The 21,902-nt window shown below is 44.5% G+C and overlaps 1 protein-coding gene across 2 annotated transcripts in view; it reads left to right on the top strand.

Annotated features, from left to right (window-relative positions):
* Positions 1–21,902, top strand: part of NRG2 (neuregulin 2) — a 339,799-nt gene that overhangs the window by 210,556 nt on the left and 107,341 nt on the right. For both annotated transcript variants that reach the window (XM_075068052.1, XM_032801760.2), the window contains exon 3: positions 17,212–17,330. In XM_075068052.1, coding sequence (XP_074924153.1) covers positions 17,212–17,330 — 119 coding nt within the window. The remainder of the gene's footprint in view (positions 1–17,211; positions 17,331–21,902) is intronic.

A 21,902-nucleotide genomic window follows, 5' to 3' on the forward strand; every position in this document is an offset into this window, starting at 1 on the left:
AGGATGGGTTTCCACAGGGGTCCCTTTGGACAACACTTGGTACATCTGAGACAAAGCTCTTTTAAAGTGGAGTCAGTGTTGAGCCAGCCAGGAGCAGGTGGAGTTGGGTAGCCAGTGTGAGGATGTGTGTGTTGCAGTCAGTAATGCTTGGCGTCACCGATCAGCTCCAGGGGCCAGAAGCCTGAGCTGCTCTAAGGCCAGCAGTGTCTATTGCATAGCTCCAAGGAAGGTGAGAAGATGAATATTTGGATCCTTCTCCAGTGAAGTAGCCACAGTGACATCCCCCTGTCTGCCCAATAAGAGTTTAATACTGCAGAGGGAAGGGTCATAGTTTCCTGCCCTATATAGATAGAGGCATGTCCAGGTCAGGAGATATATCAGCTGTCACCAAGGGTGATGAGCCTGGGGACCCTGTCCCCCATTTTGTGCTGCAGGAAAGAATTCTCCTGCCAGGCCACAGTTCTGTCATGTTAGCCTCTATCCCAGTGTCCTGGAGATAAGAGTCTTTCTATGGATGCCCCTGAGCTGCAGTGTATGCAAGTGATGCAGCCTGAGTCTTGTGAATCAGGTGCAAGGCACAGTATGGACCCAGCCCTTTAAGAAGGAACTGCTCCAGCCCACCTGTGCCCATTAACAGCCTTGATGGGCTCTGCTGGAGAACAGGTGTCTCCCTATAAAGAGCAGCAGGAAGTTGCAAGGTCAGCAGGCTGTAATAGGTTGTGAGGAAAAGTTCTTGCAAGGCAGACCCTGAGCTTGGTGGCATTGCCCCTGCTAGAAGGGCTGGAAGTAGCCTGTTGAAGTAGGAGGAAGACCCTGATGCTAGGGGAATTTGGAAGTCAGAGCCTGAAGACTGAGCTCCAGGCAGGTAATACCTGGCAGTAGTGATTCAATTGGGACCCATTTCTGGAATGAGGGTGGGGGATTCCCTACCTAAGGGGAGAGAGATACTGAACTGAGTCTGGGGCTTGGAGGGCCAGACTGTGTTGGGACTAAATAAACTGGGACCTCTAGGAGGGGAATGTTTTTAGTGATCTTTAGGCTGCAGGTACAGACCTTAAGAAGCCCCTGCAGCAGGGGAGACTGGCAGGGTGCTGCAGACTGTATTTGGGAGGCAGCTGCCTTGGTACGTACGTACGTACACACACACACACACACACGTCAGGAAGAGGCTTCTCTGACCATAGCCACATCCCTGTCTAGCTTGCTGGATAAATGCCCACCCGCTTATGCAGGCTAATGGCAAACTCTCGGAGGCAGTAAATGGCCACACTTTTGGATTTCTCTGTGCAGATGCTATAGGTGAAAGGGGACACTATGGTATGGGCCTGTGAGTGGCTGGTAGCATCTCGGTGTGAGAGGTCTGGAGGTAGTGGGAGCTGTATGATGAAGAGGGGAGATGACACTGCCTTCCTACCCAAACACTGTGTTTGAACATAACACACACAAGGCCTGTCTGGTAATCAAATCATCTCACTCCCAGCCCTGCCTTCCACCTAGAACCCCTCAGAGGTTTACTCTGACATTGCTTTCCAAAACATTCATCATACCGTGGAGAATACTGCTCTCCTGGGGGGAAGAGGTCCTTTAATCAAATGTTTAAATTAACTACATCAGTGGTAATATTTCACAATTCAGAAAAAAGTTCTTTTGATTCTTGCTGGGTCTCTCTTTCCCATCAGTGAAACATGGGGAAGTATTAGACACATTTATTCTATAAGATAACACAATATCTGTGAAACACTCAGATCATATGGCAATGGAGTACCCAGAAGGGAAGAAGCCCCCATGGTGAATCTGAGGTGGAGGTTTCCTCTCTCATGGCAGAAGTACTAGACGGTAATTAATAGTGCAGAGGCTTTTGCTGAGATTATTCTGGCCATCTTCTCTAACTAGAGCCACAGGACCATGCACAAGGCTCAAAAAGAGAAGAAATCCCAACCTTTGAAGTAGAAGGGCTCTCCTTCCACTGGGTTATAGCTCAGGCTAGCTGCCCCCAGCTGACAGAAAAATTAGCTTTACTTCAAGACACTGTCTCCTGAGCAGTAAACCAAGTATGTTCAACAGCACACTGCCACACTAGAAACAGAAATACTGGGGGAGCCCCGGCTCAGCCCAGTAACATCAGAACTAGAGCGAAGATGAGACCAGGGATACGATGAGACAGCAGGACAAAGCAAATGTCTGCTACAATCTCTATGCTGTTGACCCCTTTGCTGTCAATTCCCTGCCCTGGCTGAATCAGGGTTGACATGGTGTGGAAGCCACAGCAGGGGCCTAGGAGGGGGCATGACTCATACAATCTGCATGTGCCCTTGTGCTGGAGAACGCGAAAGAGCAGAGATGTCTGTCTAACTGTGCTTGTTCACAGGAGCGCTAGTCCATGTAATTGCTGCAGCCAAGTTGTTCTCCTCTCTAGCTTGAGAAAACACAATGCTGTTTTCCCTCGCTGGTTCCTTCACATCAGGACACACCTCTAAACGTGAGTTGCTCTGCCTGCCTCACTGGTGTGCTGTTAATGCTGAGCTAGGCTCTAGCCTGGCTGTATTTCAAGCTACTGAGACAGAATTAAAGAGACAGGTGAAATGACGTAGGAATTGTCTATGGGCAGCCCCATATTTTGAGCCATAGCCTAGATGCCGATGGCTAGGTGTCAGCTCTCTTTCTTCTACTAGGGCTCTTCTGTGGGATCAGTATGGCCAGAACATTGCCAAGGTGAAGGAGGACTTACAGAATCCAAAGAGCAGTCCCCAGTGTGTATTGTCCCCCAAAGCAACTGCTATCTTGGCAAAATGTCCAGGTGCATCCACTTAAGGAATAGACTGTTCTCTGACTACAAACTAAATCCCTCTTCCACCCTCCTCCTCTACAGGTCAGCTATCATTTTCATTGCAATCAGGCATTCCATGGGCTGGTAAGGACAGGGGATTTCAGTCTCCCTTGGGGTAGATTAGTGTCTAACCCCATCCTTTGCCCTTCCATACCACACAACACCCATGTAAGCCCCCATTTAGACCCCATGTGGAGCCATTCAGCCTTCGTGTGCTCTTCTAATCCATGATTCTCCAGCAAGCCATGAAAACATTTTATACACTCTGCTCTGCATGTCCTGTGTAGGAGAGGAACCCTCCCCTAGCAGTTCTATGGTCTGTGCAATAGTCTACCAAACTAGGCAAAGTATCAGAGGGGTAGCTGTGTTAGTCTGGATCTGTAAAAGCAGCAAAGAATCCTGTGGCACCTTATAGACTAACAGACATTTTGGAGCATGCATCCGACGAAATGGGTATTCACCCATGAAAGCTCAAGTCTATAAGGTGCCACAGGATTCTTTGCTGCCTAAACTAGGCAAACTCATTGTATTATGATCATTCTGTATTTCGTGAGAACGTCAGTGTAAAGATCTTTATCAGCCACCCCTATTGCTTCTGCCATAAGACAGGCTATGCCTTGGGCAAATCTTCACCTTTCTGTGCCTCAGTTTTCCCATGTGTAAAATGGGGATAATTACACTGAACTTTGTAAAGCACTTTGAGGTCTACTGCTTCAAAACTCTACAGAAGCTAGTTGTGGTTTATACATGCATGATGACATTTAGGGGGTTCCATGACACAGGACAACATGTCCACCCACATAATTTATTGGACTGAATAGAATGGGGACATTGATTTGTTTATGCAACATCATGGAAATATTGGATGTAACACATTTTCCATGACATTTTCTCCATATATAATCCTTTACATGACAGAACAACCAATCACTAACCAGGAAGTAACTGTAAAGAGTTGGCAAGAGACAGCAGCTATGGGGAAGTTTTCTCTTCTAAGAAAGCTTGAGAATGTGGCAGCAGAACAACACACCCCGCAGGGGCTGATTCATAATAATTTGACAATTAGTCATTTTTCAGAGCAGTGTTGACATTTTATGTATTGTGTAACTTCCCAATTCATCCATTTCTGACTTTGTATGTCCTGACAAAGAAACAGTCTATAAATCTAGGACTGTTTGGTCACTTGGAAGTCTGAAGTTAATTTTCTGCTGCCATATCCAGTGCATAAGAGTGTGGAAAAATACTACATCTATCCTTACTATGGCATGTATAAAGTATTTATTTTTAAAATTAGAAGTGACTAAAAGATCAGTTACAACACAGAGTCGTTTTGCCACCTTACAACGTTGATTACTTACCATTAGAATAAATTTAATCCTATAGATTTCAAAATCACCCCGAAAATGATTGGCCTGACTGATCACTGATCTTTCTGTGATTAATGTAACATCTCTTTCTTATGGAAAGTTGGAGCATCCGTCAAGAGAGGGCTTTGAATGGATGTATTAACACAATCTGACCATGGCACTGTAACAGCCCCTCTGTAACTGCATATGCACACAGTCTGAGGGCAGATGGTGTTGGCTGTGAATGGACTTGTGTTAACGGGGGTCTAGGATGTTATGTAGAAATTACCCATGAACGTCCTAGGTAGACACAAAGTACTTATATGGCCCTAGTTACTGTAGTGTCTGAACACCTCACAATCTTTAATTCATTTATCCTCACATCAGGCCTGTGAGGTAGAGCAGTGCTATTATCCCTCTTGCACAGATGGGAGAACTGAGGCCCAGAAGGATTATGTGACTTCTCCACGATCCCCCCAGGAGATCTGTTTTGGAGCTGGGACCCCTATGTATCAGGCTAGTACCCTAACCCTTCTCTCAACAGAGATCTCCTCCTCCCACTGGCTGTAGCATCTTCCTGCCTCTGTTCCTGACCTGAGAGCTCTCTGTCTCCTGCCTGGCACCCTCTGACAGATAGTGAACCTGGCTTGCTGGAAGAAGGTGGTTTCCCACCTGCCCAAAGAATGCCTGGGTAGCACGGTGATGACTGCTTGGTAATTCCCAAACAGAAGTAAAACTGTGAGGAAGAACCAATCCTCTTCCCTCAAGACACTCCTGTCAAGTAACAATGCTGCATTTACTAGTTTCCATGGCACCGAGTTGGCCTGCGGCCAGCGACAGGCCAGAAACATGTTAGGTGATCAAAGCTCTTTCTTCTGGCAAAATAAAAGTCCCAAATCTTAACACACCCCAAAGCAGGAGTCCTGCTATGTCACCAGTGAACAGTGCACCTGACCTGAAAAGAAATCTCAAGCCCAAGGTGCACCCCAACTCCTCTCCTGACAGACGTCCATCCCAGAACTCTGCTCCTATCCCTGCTTTCTGGCGAGAGAGCCTTCAAAGCACCCTGGCATTTCTGACTCTCCCTTCGTGGGGCTGGTTACCTATGCAGAGACAGGGACTTGTCTACCAAAGTGGTAATCAGGCAAACCTTATGGCTGCTCTAAATGTGCCTGTCCCTTGCTCTAACAAGGAAGATCTCTCCTTTCCCTCATTTGTCACATAGAGGATGGGACAAAGCTGTTGGCTCAGTTAAATTGCTGATGGCAGACCGTCAGGATTTTGGCAGTGATTTGGTACTTTCCCTTCTGGCCTTGGCTGAAAGCATGAAACACAGTAGAAACAGCCCTGTTCAAATCCCAGATGAAGGATCCAGGAGCTCTGTTTGTGTCTGCAAATATCTTGCCTATCACAGCTACAAATACTCCAGAACAGGCCCTAGTGGGAGCAAGAAAGACCCCGGAAGAGAAGACAGGAGGGAATGAAGTCCATGAGTGCTAAAGGGCTCCCAACAAGCAGAGAGGGGTCCATGCTCCAGGGGAACCCAACCAAGGTGGCCTTGGAAAAATATCTTTCTGAGCCAAATATGGACATAGAACTGGAAGGGACCTCCTGGGTCTGTGGGCCCAGTTCCTTGCTTTCACAGCAACCCTGTCATGTTATCCTGTTCATGAACTTATCAAGCTCCATCTTACAGTCAGTTAGGTTCTCTGTCCCCAGTGCTGCTATTGGTGGTAAGCAAACATCAAATGAGGATCTATTCAACTCTGTGCGTGTAGCAAGAACCACCATGGCTAAATAGCTGACCCCACTCTTACTCTGTGGGAATGTTGGTCTCCCAGCGAGGTGGGGTCTCCCAAAACTGCCTGGGGCAGAGGATTCAAACCTCTATTGCCCTTTGGAGAGTAATGTTGGGGAGGGAAAATCTTGGGCAAGGAGAACAGGGAAAACCTCTGTTCTTGAAGAAAGCACCGAAGACTAATGCTCCCACAGAGCTGATGGGACCCTCCGTTCAAGGTCTAATCCAAGAGACCCACTTGTGGTAAGCTACGTGATACTCAGTTTGTCTACCTGAGTCAGGCTGAGTGGACTTAGGTATTGCACAGAGTTGGGCTTTTTGGTTTCTTAGAAATCCTACACAGGTCTGTGTTACTGTTAGATCATAGATCTACATCTAATTCTTTGTGATCCTCTTGAAATATCTTATTCTCTATGCAGCAGGGTCCAGTGAATGGAGCACTAGAATGGGAGTCAAGAGACCTGCTCATTGACTTAACCTCCCTGTCCCTCAGTTTTCTCACCTCTAAAATGGGGGCTCACACCTCACTGTAAAGCACTTTGAGATCTAGGGACGAAAACTACGATATAAGAGTTAAGTATTGTTAACTGAAGAGAGGTGAGTGCTTTTTAAATGGGAAAGACTCTCTATGAAATAGAATGCATTGTACCAAGGAGACTAGCAATTACCTGTAACTCCAAAAGCTCAGATTTCTCATCAATTATCTATCTGCTTTGTTAACTACAAGCACAACCTTCCAGTGCCACAGGGTAGGGGAGTCGTCCTTCTCAATGAGTTCACAGGAGGGAGGGGAAAAATCCTGATTCCTTGCTTCTGAACTGCATGTTCTATCGCTAATTAGGAACAGGCTTGGACAGGTCTGCCTGTCCAAGCCTACCTCTTGGGTGGAAGAAAGTATTGGCTGGTGCTTTATCGCCTGCTAAATTTAAATAACATGCCATCGATAGGAACGTAAGAGATTACCAGCAAGAAATGAACACAATAGCAAAACCACAGTAGAGTGAGTTAAGCTGTATTCAGATCACCAGAGCAGACCTTCCTCTACCAGTGCTTATCAGAGCATGTGAGATCTTTTCCAAAGCACTGGAAAACAAAGTTAAGATTGAGTTACTCTACGCATGGTTCTTTGCCAAACTGTCAAACTCTGACTATTATGAGAGTTTGGGGAGTTCACATTTGTCTAAGAGCAGAAATTTAGCTTGTATTTCTTCTAACCCTGTGTGGTATTACTCGTCACAAGATCAACCCAGAGAGAGATGTGCACTTGGATCTTCCACTGAAGTCAGTGGGAGCTGGCAGGATCAAACACCTGATGGTCTGCTGGTTGAGGTTGCTTTTGTATCCCACTCCTGATCTGTGCTCTTTCATCTGACATGAAGAGAGATGACAGACTTCGAGGTTTGCCCGTCACTGTAGTTAAACGTTTTGGATGTTCAGTTTGGATCTGGTTGACCATCTGATGAGCTTGTGGGAGGACCATCCTACTTGCAGTGTCATCAAGCAACCCTGTTATTACCCTGTGGGGTACCTTCTCCTTCCCATTTCTGCACAGTACTCCTAGGAGGCTGAGACGCAAGGATTGAATTAATTGCTTGGGTTAGTGGGTGTTACCCCATTGTCCTGAGCAGAACTGTACCTCTTTACATCAGTGGTGAATTTGGCCTGCAGAAAAATGTGCATCTTATTCTGCTAAAAAGAAATTAAAGTTATGGTAAAACAATGGACAATTTATTTGAGGTTGTTGCACAAACTAGAAACTACACAGGCAGGTTTAAGAGAAGAGGGAACACAACTAAAGGAGAATTTAAAGGCTGTTCTACTCTAGAGTAAGTTGGCATAAATGGCATTGAAGCAACAATTTGGATGACGATGCTTTTAATAGGTTGCTAAGGTCTGAGCCTGCAAAAATTTGAACATCTGGGTAACTTTCCCTACATGAGTAATCTCTTTGGGTATGTCTACACTGCATTGTAAATCTGGGTTTGTGGAACACAGCCTTGCACACGTGGTGTTTCCAAGCCTGGGCTTGGGTCCACAGTGCACTGTAAACCTGGTGGACTTGGGTCTCACAGCTGTGTTGATGATTCCAGACTGCACCAGACCTTCTCACTCAGGTCTGTGACTTGAGCTGTGTCTACACTGCAAAATTACAGGGCATGGACCTGTCACAATGGGACTCAAGCTCTGACCCGCCCCTTGTTGCTTGTTACAAGAGTTTGCAATCTGGGGGCAGTTTTAGATAGTCGGAGAGCGGCAATGACCAGGGTCAGCTCTTTTTTTCGTCTCCTTCTGGCCAGGAAGTTGTGATCACCTGGAGATTAGATGGCTGCAGCGCAGTGCCTTAGAGCAACTCAGGAAGTGAAGCTGGAACAGAATGAAGCAGCTTGAGTCTTAAGTACTGATCATTTTTTTTTTCACCATGACCAGATCCAACGCCCATTGAAATCATCACTGTACATCCATTGACTTGAGTGGGTGCTATATCAGAGAGGCGTGATATTTCAGGTGTAAAATACAAAACTGGTCCTGGCCACTTGTGACCATTAAAGCTTTTTGTATTGGCCAAATTCCAACTAGGGTAATGACATTTTGCTTGGATATTGTTGTGTAGTGTTACAGTGCCCTGGTACAGTTCACACCAAGTGGCTGCTTCAAAATGTGACATGAATGTACTGTTAAGCTTCAAACACCAGAAAGCAAATAAAAGGGACAGCTGCCCCGTTGTCTATTAAAAACCTTGTGATTGTGGTGGAGCATGACTCATGAGTGTTGCATGCTTGAGGCTGGCAATATTGGAGCTGGGCAGAAGGGCAGGGGGGCAAAAGGCACCTACAGGGCTGGTGGGGTGTCAGGACTAAGCAACTTCAGTTGAGCTTGAGGACTAACTGGCCCAGCCTCCAGGCAGATTAATGAGCTCAGCCGGGTTGCCTGACTGGCTGAGGGCAGCCAAGAGGCTTGCCTTTAAGTTCAGCAGCAGCAGCTCACTGGCTGCTCAACACTCTGACTACAGCTGTGATTGCTCTTTCTCCTACCTTGTTCCTGTCCTCCTCTGGTCCTGTTCTTGCCTTGCTCCTCATTCCTGGCTTGGGCTCCACCCCTTGGCTCTGGTTTCTGGTGCCCACATTGAACCATGGAGCTGGACTGCTGGCACCTGGGCTTGCCAGGGGGGTTAGAATCCCACTGTGGATCATGCTACTGCTCCACATTTAGGAATTGGTCAGGATGTGGGGTTCCCAAGCCGGAGCCTTAATGGGGTTCACTAAAGCTGCATCCAGAGCATCTGACACAAGGTGCAGTTCTACTCTCAAATAAGATTAGAAAAATGGCATTATGGTTTTCAATCTCACAATCTCTCCTTGGCTGCATGTAAAATTGGCTCAATTTACCAACAGATATGTCCTTCTAGCTATCAGCCTTGAAAACTCCTCCTAAGAGCTAAGAAATCTAGCTCCCTCCTTTCCATCCTTAATACAGATCCTGCAAGCCCACTGTTTGTCCTTAATCTGTGCCACCCCCAAGGCTCTGCAGCCATGGAGCATGGTGAACAACCTCCCCAGGCCTCAGAACTGTGCTCCAGAATCTACATTTTCTTTCAAAGGAATTGCCGTTCTAGCCCTCCTGCTTGGGAAGAAACTCTTCCCCATAGATGTTTTACGCATTTGGGAGGGTTGACACCAAGTCAATTACATATCAGACAAAGTCATGCAAGAGAGCCCACCCTGATTGTATTTTCCTGTTAAATAAAGTAAAATAAAACTCGATTTTTTTTCTTTTTGTTTAAATGAACTTGAAGCCAACCCAGAGCTTCCAGTTTCCTAGAGCCATATGCTGCTGAAACCAGAGACCTTACCTCGGAACTTAATCTGTCTTGTTGGGAAGCACACCGGCCTGTTCAGTAGGCTTGCAGAGGGGGATAGCATTGGGGGACTGTGGGGTTGCCCAAGTGGCCATGCAGCTGGAACTTATGTATTGGTTGATTATTAACAACTTGGTTAGGATGCATGGCCTAGAAGGGAATCAAGCTCACTTTCCCATATTCTGCAGGGCAGGGGGAACTATAATCTTGCTTTGTCCCCCATAACATCATCCTCTCCAACTCTGGATATGTTGAGAGTCCAGAGCCATGGAGTGAGAAGTCGCTGTTGTTACACACTGCAAATCAGGACAGAGCAGCACTTAATCTGAGGAGGTCCTTAAACCTGCTTCCTTGGAAGAGGGTCAGTGCCCAAAGAGAGTAGGCGAGTGGGCTCAGGGGATGCTTGGGTTGCCTCCTAGGGACCCAGAAGGATGTTAGGGGAGAAGTAGCCTTGGCAGACAGCTGTCATACAGTTAACATGCGGCAAGGGTGGAATGATGGCCTGGTGGGGACAGGAAATAAGGACTCCAACCTGTCCTCCCCCGGGAGAGGATGCTGCTTGTCTAACCACTTCCACACCTTACTTCTCTCTCATGTTCAGTTTATTTTGTTTCCTGTTTGCTGGCTGTTTTTATCACCTAATCTTGACATAGCTAGATTATGCCCTGGAATACAAAACTGCGTGCTTTGAGTCATGGATGTTTTCAAACACCCACAGGCATGTCTGGCTTTCAAAACTGTATTCTCTAAAAAGTGAATAAAACATCAGGTTAAGGAATAGGTGGGTTCAAGTTTGCTTCTGAGGATGGAAGAAAATTCAAGGTTGTGACTCATTTCTGAACCAGTTCTCCATCTCTAATGCAATCCAGGTGCTTTCCCATGGCCATATCCTCCACACAATCCATTACACTTCCTTTTGATGGCTCTTCCATTTGATCTCTCTCATCTTGTTGTCTGCTTTGGAAGATGAATTTCCCTAAGTTCCTCAAACTTAGGGGACTGAGTGCAAATGCAAAATGGTACAGCTGCTTCAGACTCTCAGAGTGAGTACTGCCTAGGACAACAGTTTTCTGCTTAGAGGACAGTTAATGAACTGACCGTTCCCAATCTTCAGGCCACATATTAAACTACTCAGTTTAGGTGAGATACACCCCATCCAGAACAAGACTATGCACCATTTAGTCCACCCAAATAGGACTTAAAGTGGGATGCAAGTGGTACATACATATTGCCTTTGTGCTAGCTCTAAGCACAGAGGTGAATTTCACTTTCTCCCCATTCATAATGTTATCAAAGCAGAGTGGAATTTAGTTAATATTTAACCATATCATTCCATTTAATGTCCTTTGTAAGGGTCACCTTTATGAATTCCCTTTCTAGTATCTCCTGATGGGAGTTCTTTTATCTAGCATATTTGATATACACAGTACTCTCCTGATAGCAAATATAAGGGGGCCACCTTCAATGTAATCTTCAAATTCACACTATTAGAGGAGAATACAATGAATTCCTTTATGGCCTTCTCTGTATTCACTCAAAGTGCATTATCTCATAGGCAGAATGTCCAAAACTCCATCTTGGTAGTCTAGTTTTAGGAAACTAATAATAATTATGATATCTGTATAATTTAATCTAATAATTCTCATCTTGAAGGATCCCAAAGCAGTTTACAGCATATCAGTATATAGAGCTCAGGCATCAATGCAGACAGCTCTGGGGTGCAGTGTGGTAGCTGTTTAACAGCTTATGGCAACACTACATAAGTAGTTTTATTAGGAGATGAATTGGGGTGGGGAGAAGCTGTTTTCAACTGGAAATAAGGAGGGATTGGATTTAGAGAGGAAAAAAATTGGAATTTGACCTGGACTCTCCTGCTAATTTTTCTCAGAATCTTTAATGACCAAAATTGGTCTGGATCTTTGTTTTACGTCTCATCTAAAAGTCAGGAAAACAGGAGTATGAGTTGAGATAATTGAGTATCCTCAAATATAGTATTCACTATGGCTAAGTAATATACACAAACTACAGAAAACAATCACTATGTGACTAAATCATAGGTTATGAGGGGGGAAAAAACAATAGGGTAGAATCTACCCTAGAATAAGTTTAAAGTCAACGTAGTTACACCAAGGATGAATTAAGGTATAACCCTGGCCCTTTTGCTGAATGAAGCCTATATGGAGCTAGGATAACTACCTTCCTCAAGAAGAATGCAATGGCCTGCCAAGACTCATGACTAGATCTCAGCAGGAAGTGGCTTTCCCATCGTGCAAAAAATGTCAAAATATTAGAAAAATGTCTCCATCCCATCTCAGGACAAAAGATCAGAATCTTGGAAACTTTGGAACTCCTTATCCTAAATGATCAGCGTCAGCAACAACCTCACTCTCCTATCAGTTTGGCCAGATTCTAATCCATTTAATGTGTGCCGGGATAATTTTATACCTTTCTAGATTTTAACCAAATATTGTATGGTACCAAGTTAAAGTGTGTTATGTCAATACTATTTATCAGTCACACTTTGTAATGTCAAAAAAAATCTAATTAGTTGGACAATCTATTTTCCATAAACCTGTGTTGATTTGCATTAATTACATTACCTTCCTTTAATTCTTTATTAATCGAGAGACCTATCTACTGCTCCATTATCTTGCCCAGGCCTGATGTCAGACTGAGAGGCCTATAATTATCCATGTCATCTCATTTACCCTTTTAAAAATATTGGCAGACTAACTTTTTTCCAGACTTCTGGAACATCCCCAGTGTTCTATGTTTTATTGAAAACAACATTCAGTCCAGCAAGCTCCTCAGCCAGCTCTTTTAAATAACCTGGATTCATATTAACTGGATGTGTGGACTTAAATGTCTAACTTTAGCAGATGCTGTTTAGCATCCTTCTGAGATACAAGTGGAATGGAAAGAGTTTTGGCATGTTCTCTGACTACATCATCACCTTCCTTCCCAATGCAGAACAGAAATATTAATTGAACACATTTACCTTTTCTGCTTTATTATTGATAATTCTACCAATACCATTGATGAGATTATTTTTGTTCCTAATATACTTACAGAACTCCATTCTATTGTTTTTAACCCTGCTGGCCATAGATTTATCCTTGTGTCCCTTTGCTTCCCTTATCAGTTTTGTACAATTGAATATAGGGACATAAGAATGGCCCTACTGGGTCAGACCAAAGGTCCATCTAGCCCAGTATCCTGTCTTCTGACAGTGGCCAATGCCAGGTGCCCCAGAGGGAATGAACAAAATAAGTAATTGTCAAATGATCCATCCCCTGTCACCCATTCCCACCTTCATGCAAAAAGAGGCTAGGGACACCATCCCTGCCCATCCTGGCTAATAGCCATTGATGGAACTATCCTCCATGAACTTATCTAGTTCTTTTATGAATCCTGTTATAGTCTTGGCCTTTACAACATGCTCTAGCAAAAAGTTCCACAGAAAAAATACTCCCTTTTCTTTGTTTTGAACCTGCTGCCTATTAATTTCATTTGGTGACCCCTAGTTCTTGTGTTATGAGAAGGACTAATTAGCACTTCCTTATTTACTTTCTCCACACCAGTCATAATTTTATAAACCTCAATCATATCCCCCCATAGTCATCTCTTTTATAAGCTGAAAAGTCCCAGTCTTATTAATCTCTCCTCATACGGAAGCTGTTCCATACCCTTAATCATTTTTGTTGCCCCTTTGTGAACCTTTTCCAATTCCAATATATCTTTTTTTTTGACATGGGGTGACCACATCTGCAGGCAGTATTCAAGGTGTGGATGTACCATGGATTTATATCGAGGCAATATATTTTCTGTCTTCTTATCGATCCCTTTCTTAATGCTTCCCAACATTCTGTTCACTTTTTTGACTGCCACTGCACATTGAGTAGATGTTTTTCAGAGAAATATCTACAGTGAATCCAAGATCCTTTTCTTGAGTGGTAATAGCAATTTAGACCTCATCATTTTATATATGTAGTTGGATTGTTTTCCAATGTGCATTACTTTGCATTTATCAACATTGAATTTCATTTGCCATTTTGTTGCCTAGTCACCCAGTTTTGTGAGATCCTTTTGTAGCTCTTCACAGTCTGCCTGGGACTTAACTATCTTGAATAGTTTTGTATCATCTGCAGATTTTTTGCCACCTCACTGTTTACGCCTTTTTCCAGATAATTTATGAATATGTTGACTAGAACTGGCCCCAGAACAGACCCATGTGGGACAACACTACTTGCCTTTCTCCATTCTGAAAACCAATCGTTTATTGCTACCCTTTGTTTCCTATCTTTTAACCAGTTACCAATCCATGAAAAAACCTTTCCTCTTATCCCATGACAGCTTATTTTGCTTAAGAGCCTTTGGTGAAGGACCTTGTCAAAGGCTTTCTGAAAATCTAAGTTCACTATATCCACTGGATCCCTCTTCTCCACATGCTTGCTGACCCTCTCAAAGAATTCTAGTAGATCAGTAAGACATGATTTCCCTTTACAAAAAACATTGCTAGCTTCTGATTAGTATTCATTACTACCAGTTTTTCTTTTTTTTTTTTTATTTCTTCATTTAATCATTTATACATACAGCTGCCTTCACTTACCTTCTAAACCAGGTTAGCCTTCTTCCTCGATTGTGGCTTTTGGGGCATCTAGCAAAGTGTTCTTAAATAATTCCTGATTATCATTCAAATTTTTTCTGATTGGGCTCATAATTGTTTTCAACATTGTGAAACTGGCCCTTTTAAAAGCACCAAATATCTAATTCTGGGCTGGACCTAATTCTGTTTACACACTCTAAATGCGATGATGTCATGATTGCCTTGTACATAAGTTACCATTAATTTTTAGCTCTACAATCAGTTCCTTTTTTTCCTTTCAAGATGAGGTCTAATATAAAATTCCCCTGTGTTGGACGCAGCACTTCCTGAGTTAGGAAATTGTCATCTATAACATCTAAAAATTCACAGGGATGTTTTAGAGCCGGTCATCCTGTTACCTAGTGTCATTGGTAGTCTGTAGCAAACACGAGCTGCTACTCCATCTTGTGCTTTATCTGTTGGGACATTGATCCGTAAACATTTAAGATCATTTTCCTCAGAGTTATTAGTGACTCGGAAACAGGTAATGCCATTTTGGAAATGGAGTGCCATTCTCCCACCCCTTTTGTCCACTCAATGGGGTATAACCATTGATTTTTAACATTCCAGGTAGAATCAGCACATGAAATGTGTACCTTATTAAATAGAGAATCCTTCCCGAGAATGGGCATGATCTCACCCAGTTCTGATGCTAGCACACTTCTCACTAGCAGCTCCCGAGCTCTTCTCCCATATACCTGTTCCCATGCTAATTAAACTCGCAATGCAGGATAGATGGTAATGTTAGTTGCAACAATGTATCATTTGTTGTTGTTTCCAGGTACTTGTAGCCACTAGGAGCCAAGAGACTCACATGGACTTCAAAGCCTTTGTGTTAGGAACACCCTGGGTATTGCTGATGCCTCCAGTTGCTGGCCTGAGTGAGGCTAAAACCAGTCACATCACTAGCTCAAGTAGAAGTGGCTGGGGTTTGGGGGTTGAGAGCCCTGGATTCAAGTCCCACTGCCGGCTATATGGTGCAGGTTTGTGTTCAACCAGAGCAGATTACACAACGGTGCCTACATGGTACTTGAACCCTGTGGAGTTCAGAGTCAATGATCAAGTTTGTTTGTGAGGAAGAGTATAAAACACTCTAGTTCATGTTTCCCTCTAGTGGCTGGTCCGGTGGCTATCACAGTCTGCTCTTAACAGGTGCGGGAATACTCACGAAGCTCCAGTAGTCAAGGCCTGTGCTTTTGTTGCTGAAGGACCTGGGTTCAGGCCACCTCCAATAACCCAGGTTGTCTGTAGGTGTCTATTACACATAGGGTACGTCTACACTGCACGATTATTTCGAATTAGCTTAAACCGATATTACAAAACAGATCTAATAAAATCGGTTTAGCGCGTCCACAGTGGGATCCCGAAATCGATTGTTTGCGTCCATGGTCCAAAGCTACCATCGATTTCAGGAGCGGTGCACTGTGGGTAGCTGTTCCTCAGCTATCCCATAGTTCCCACTTCCGTGTTGAGAGCACAGTGCCTGATGGGGCAGAAAACACTGCCCCGGGTGGTGCTGGGTACAGCCTCACCCCTCCCTTTGTGAAGGCAGCAGACAACCCTTTGGCGCCTTTTTCGCGGAGTGCATTGAGCAAACGCCATAGCACAGCAATCTTTCCCTTTTTTTTTTCACGTGGTGGTGGGGGGAAATAAACTGAGGAGCTGTTCCCTGAACCACGCCAGACACTGTGTTTGAACCTACAGACATTGGGAGCTCAGCCAAGAATGCAAATAATTTTCAGAGACTGCTGTGGACTGTGGGATAGCTGGAGTCCTCAGTACCCCCTCCCTCCCTTCATGAGCGTCCATTTGAGTCTCTGGCTTCCCGTTACGCTTGTCACACAGCGCTGTGTATCCTGGAGTTTTTTATTCAAACGCTTTGGCATTTCGTGTTCTGTAACGGAGCTGGATACAACAGATTTGTCTCCCCATACAGCGATCAGACCTAGTATCTCCCGTACGGTCTATGCTGGAGCTCTTTTTCGATTTCAAACTGCATCGCCAGCCGTGCTGATCAGAGCTCCACGCTGGGCAAGCAGGAAATGTAATTCAAAAGTTCGCGGGGCTTTTCCTGTTTACCTGCCCGCTGCATCCGAGTTCAGATTGCTGTCCAGAGCGGTCAGTGCTGCACTCTGGGATGCCGCCCGGAGGCCAATAACGTCGATTTCCGTCCACACGAACCCTAATCCGAGTTATCACTATCGAATTTAGCGCTACTCCTCTCGTTTGGGAGGAGTTCCGAAATCGATTTAAGGAGCCGTTTAACTCGATATTAATGACGACGTCGTGTGAACGGATACAGCGTTAAATCGGTATATCGGCCATTAAACCAATTTAAAGTCGCAGTGTAGACCTGGCCATACACAGTGATATAATTAGCTCTTTAGCTCCTGGACTAAAGTATAATGCTAGGCTCACAGGCTGTTGGTTTTATGGTGCGTCAGATAGCACATCCGCATCCTCTAGCGCCATTCTCAGGCCTTGGTTCAGTGCTAACTTAGAGCGCAGAGCATCACTTCCTGCATCTCACCAGTACTATTTCCTGTTGTGCTTGCATTTCCTTTAGTAGTGTCCCATCCAAATACTGACCAGACTTAACCCTATGTGGTTTGTGAGCTCAGATAGCATGAGATCAGCACGAGGTGACCCAACCTGTTTTGGACAGGTGGTGGGAAAGGGCTTGAATTTAATAAACGTTGTTCATGGTTGAGTAAAAAATTCTACTTTATTTTTCAACAGAAAAATTTCCAGGCTGCAGTTCAATAAGGTGAAGCTGGAAGACGCTGGGGAGTATAGCTGTGAAGCCGAGAATGTGCTAGGGAAAGACACAGCAAAAGGCAGCCTTAATGTGAGAAGTGGTAAGTTGAGACACCAGAGACTGTCAGGAGACGGCTATTGCCTTTCTTACACTGGGGGACCATGTTCTGCACATGATCTGTTTTGTGTATTGTTTAATACTTTCAGGATATCAAGTGAAATAATCTCGGGAGATAAAGAAAAATGCAGCCTAAGCATAAATGTTTATCATCACCATCTGCCACTGGCAGAGTGGTTGATCTATACTTTAAATAAACTGCAGACTAAATATTATTAAAAAAAACAATTGGAGGTGGTGGTAGTGGAGGTGATGGGTTTATACTTTTAGAAGGATTTTTGAGAGGCAAAGGAGATGATCAGTTAAGGTATAACTTCTCTAAGGGTGAAATGCCGACTGATTTTCATCCAGCAAGGTCCCTCTCCCCGGGAGTGACGTGTGGGCTAGTGAATAGAGCCTGTGGTGGGTGTCAAAAGACTTTGTTTCGTTACAGACTCAGCTATGTCACATGATCCTCCTCCTGCTTACTAGTGCAAATAATAATACTGCTCAAATATGATTAAGGTGTGTTGCTCCCAGCTTTAAATGGGACTATTTTAGTATTAAGCTCTGCTTCGGTAGTGTTTGCAGACCTGGGCCTCTACTTGTAACTTTGGGTAGGTTAATCAGCCTCTCTGTATGTCTTAGTTAATCCATCTGCAAAAATAAAAGGTGCCTATCCAGATCTGTAAAGGCTGCCAGATGCAAAATGCTAGTTGTGTGTTAAGCATTGTGTCTGAAGAGAGCCCTCAGGCTCTGCTATATCTTTTCCATTTAGGAAAAGAATCCAAAGTTAGTTAACTGGACAGCACAGACTCTTTAACCTGTTTGAACTGCATTCTCAAATTTAGACTGTCATTACGATAGCAACATATGTATGCGCAAGGGTAACTGCGCCTGGAAATCAGACACAGTGTGCATATATTTTATGGTCTCCACTTAGGCAGCTGTGTTTTGAAAATGTAGCCCTTTTATCAGTCTCAGATAGATGAAATATAAGTCACTGACAATCCTTTCCACTCAATGAGGATGGAGTCTACCTGTGTGATTGTACAGAACCTAGCACAACAGAGCTCTGATAGGAATGCCAGTGAAATGCAAAGCATAATTATGGTAATTTAATGCTACTAGTTCCCACAAATTCAGACGGCATCCGCATTATGTAGCGTATAAATATTTCTTCCTATGACAGGTAGGGTATGATAGGAGAGGTGTGTGTTGGTGGAAAGGGCAAAGGGTTTTCATTCATTCCCTGCCTAGTTTGGAGGTTGCATCTCAGACAGATGTCCACAATCTCACCTGGAATGTGCAAGGGCTATTCCGGCCACTGAAAATCAGAAATAACAAATGCAAAGTTCTGGTCTCTCGGCCTAATTCTCTGGGCTGTCCCCTTACTGAGTGGGAGCTGTAGATTCCATGGCAATGGAAGCACTAGAAATACAGAAAGACTGACTCAGTTGTGCAGACATACCTACTATAGCAGTATTAATTCACCACCAAAGCTTCCTCATAAGCATACCTTAGTGGCATTTAGCTGCATTAACAGTAACATCTTTACTGTTGCTACTTGCCAGTCATCAGCATTAGTGCGGAATAGCCAGGGGTGAAAGTAACTTAAAGGACTTACCAGTACGCTGGAGTCCTGAGCTGGGCGTGGCCTCAACTGGAAGAGGCATGGCTGGGAGCCCCAGGGCCTTTAAATTACTCTGGAGCTACCAGCTGCAGATGCGGCTGGGAGCCCTGGGGTTTAGGGGTAAATTAAAGGGCCTGGGATTCTGGTCACTGCAGAGCTCCAGGCCCTTTAAATCACTACGGGAGCCCTGTCGCCGCAACCCTGAGGCGGCAGAGCTTGGGCTAGGGCTGGGGTAGCGGTGGCAGGGCTCCAGCAGTGATTTAGAGGGCCCGGGGCTCCAGCTGCTGCGGAGAGCCCTCAGCCCTTTAAATCCCTGCCGGAGCCAAGCTCCCAGAGCTCCAGCAGCTGGGCTTGGGCAGGGATTAAAAGGACCTGGTGCTCCTGCCACTGCAGGGAGGCCTTTAAATTGCCTCTGGAGTCCTGCCGCCACTGGGGTAGTGGTGGCAGGGCTCCAGCAGTGATTTAAAGGGCCAGAGGGCTCCTGCCGCTGTGGGGAGCCCCAGGCCCTTCAAATCACGGCTGGAGAAGCCGGTCCAGTCCAGCATGGCATACCAGCTCTGGACATACACAGTACCGGACTGTACCAGCTTACTTTCATTCTGGGAATAGCTGATACTTAGTGCAAGGCCGAGGGCTCTAATGGTGATCACCTGTGAAAGGTAAATATAAAGGTGGTGGTCACTGTAGTCAATCATAGTCCACCACTACTCTGACCTTGTCCGTCTCCTCTTTGAATCCTTTCATTGTCTCCCTCTGCTTCTGCCCCAAGTCCAAACGTCTCATTCTCCACCACTGCCTACATCTTTGCTCACTCAGAGTCTCCTGCCTAAGCTGGTACTGCGTGCTTCTCCCATTCTCATTTTACTGCCAAATTCTTCCAGCCTGCCCCCTCCAGCTGTCCTTATGAACCAAACAGTGAGCCCCTCTTTCTTCAGATCTCTCCTTAAGGAACATGTCTTTCAGTAGTACACTTTCCATGATATTTGCTCCTCTTTGAGTTTGCGTCTTCCTCTGGTGAGTAAACTCCACTGTCTTGTCTATTAATTAATTGTAAGCTCCTTGGGGCAGGTCCTGTGCCTCTCTTTCAGCATGAGCCTACTGCATAAATCTGTTATTCTATAAAGGACATCGAAAAAACAGTAAAGAAAGCAGGAAACACAAATACAGCGAATTAGGAAAGAACACGAACGCAAGAAGTTCACACTGAACAGTGGTGGCTGTACGACATAGACAATCAGAAAACCAGACACAGGTTACCCACGCCCTGATCCTAGGTCTTTGATTCATAGCTCATCAAAATGGACTTCACCTGAGTAAAACAAAGAAGAGAAAATGGAGAAATAGGAATAAAACTCCAATCTGTGAGAACAATCACTATAAAATCCCACATCTACTGCAAAGGAAAAAAATCTCAAAATTCTAGATCTTTTTATGGGTGACAAGATGGATGCCAAGTTAACTGATATGATAAAGGTACAGTCTGACCCAGATACCCTTGCATGTGGCTGCTCCATTGCACAATAAAACAGCATGATACTGCTGTGGGTTTTTTGTTTTGTATTTTTAATTAAAGGGAGAGTTTAGCTCTGGTGAAAGATACTGGATTGGTACCAGGCACTGAGATTCATAGGGCTGATCTCAGCTGCTGATCTCCCACACAGGGGTGCAGCCAGTGCTTAAGTTGTAATGAAAGAGGTACTGGGGCTTAAGCAATGATTTAATTTGAAATTGTTATGACTTTGAATTGGCAATAACACCACCATACATTCAGTCATAAAATGTTTATTTGAAAGAGTTGCCCACTGTCTAAGGTGCCACAAGGACTCCTTGGTTTTTTTTGCTGATACAGACTAACATGGCTACCACTGAAAACTGTACTGTACTAGTGTTAGATGTTTACAACCATGTATTCTACATCATATACAAAGTAGTAGCTTGTGCAGAAAAAAATTAAAAGCAACTGCAGGAAAAAAAAGTCGGGAATATATTTGCTAGCTACAGACCTCGCCACCATTGCCCTGGTTCTTTCCCTAGTGGTGTTACACAATGTTATTCTCACACCTCTCTTATTCTCTGCCCTGCTGTACCCACCCCCCAAACACACACACACGCATTCTCCACAACCATTCTTTGTTCAGTTGAAATTACAATAACTGCGGTATTATATTGTACTACTACTTAACAACCAGCTATGGTGCTTCGCAGTAACAATTTTGAAATGAGTCACTAAAAATAATTAACTATATCTGCTTTGTTTTCTATATTGTTAAAGAACATTGTTAATGAAAAATTATATTTTTGTATGGACTGAACAAATGTAATCAAATTAAAAAAAAAAAGATTTAAGACCTTTCTTTACCCTAATCCTGCAGTGTTTGGGAGAAGTGGTGTTGGATACAGCCTTGTGCTTTACTTCACCAGAAAATGCCAGCAAGTATATTTGCACCCTCTACTAGAGCTTTGCATATTTTTTAATCCTGCTCCCGTCCCATCCTGCAATACCCACTCCTGCCTTCCCTGCTCCTGCTATTATGGCAGCAGCAGCACTGGGATCCCCAGGACCTGCAAGGCACTGTTCCCTACTGTTTTTTTTTCATTTGCTCCATTTTTCTGCCCTTCTCTGCCCCAGCTTTGCACCTGGGTGGCTGCACTGCTCGTCCCTCCCTCGTTACGACCCTGATGGATACAACTATGTTGAGAATTTTAAGAAAAACACATTTCAGATGAAAAAAATAGAGATTTTTTTTTTCACTTTTCTAACTGATGCAGCAAGCCCAGAGGTGTGGGGGCTCAGCCCTGACAAGCCCCAGCACAAATTAAGCACCGGCTGTAGCATTATAAGTGGAGACCTGGGTGGACTCCCAAAGCTAGTAATGAGCCTCCTGGGCCAACGGGAGTGTGTCACCCCCTCAGTGGGCAGTAGGGTGACCAGATATCAAGTCT

The sequence above is a fragment of the Chelonoidis abingdonii genome, chromosome 7, assembly GCF_003597395.2.
Source record: "Chelonoidis abingdonii isolate Lonesome George chromosome 7, CheloAbing_2.0, whole genome shotgun sequence".
Classification (NCBI taxonomy): domain Eukaryota; kingdom Metazoa; phylum Chordata; order Testudines; family Testudinidae; genus Chelonoidis; species Chelonoidis abingdonii.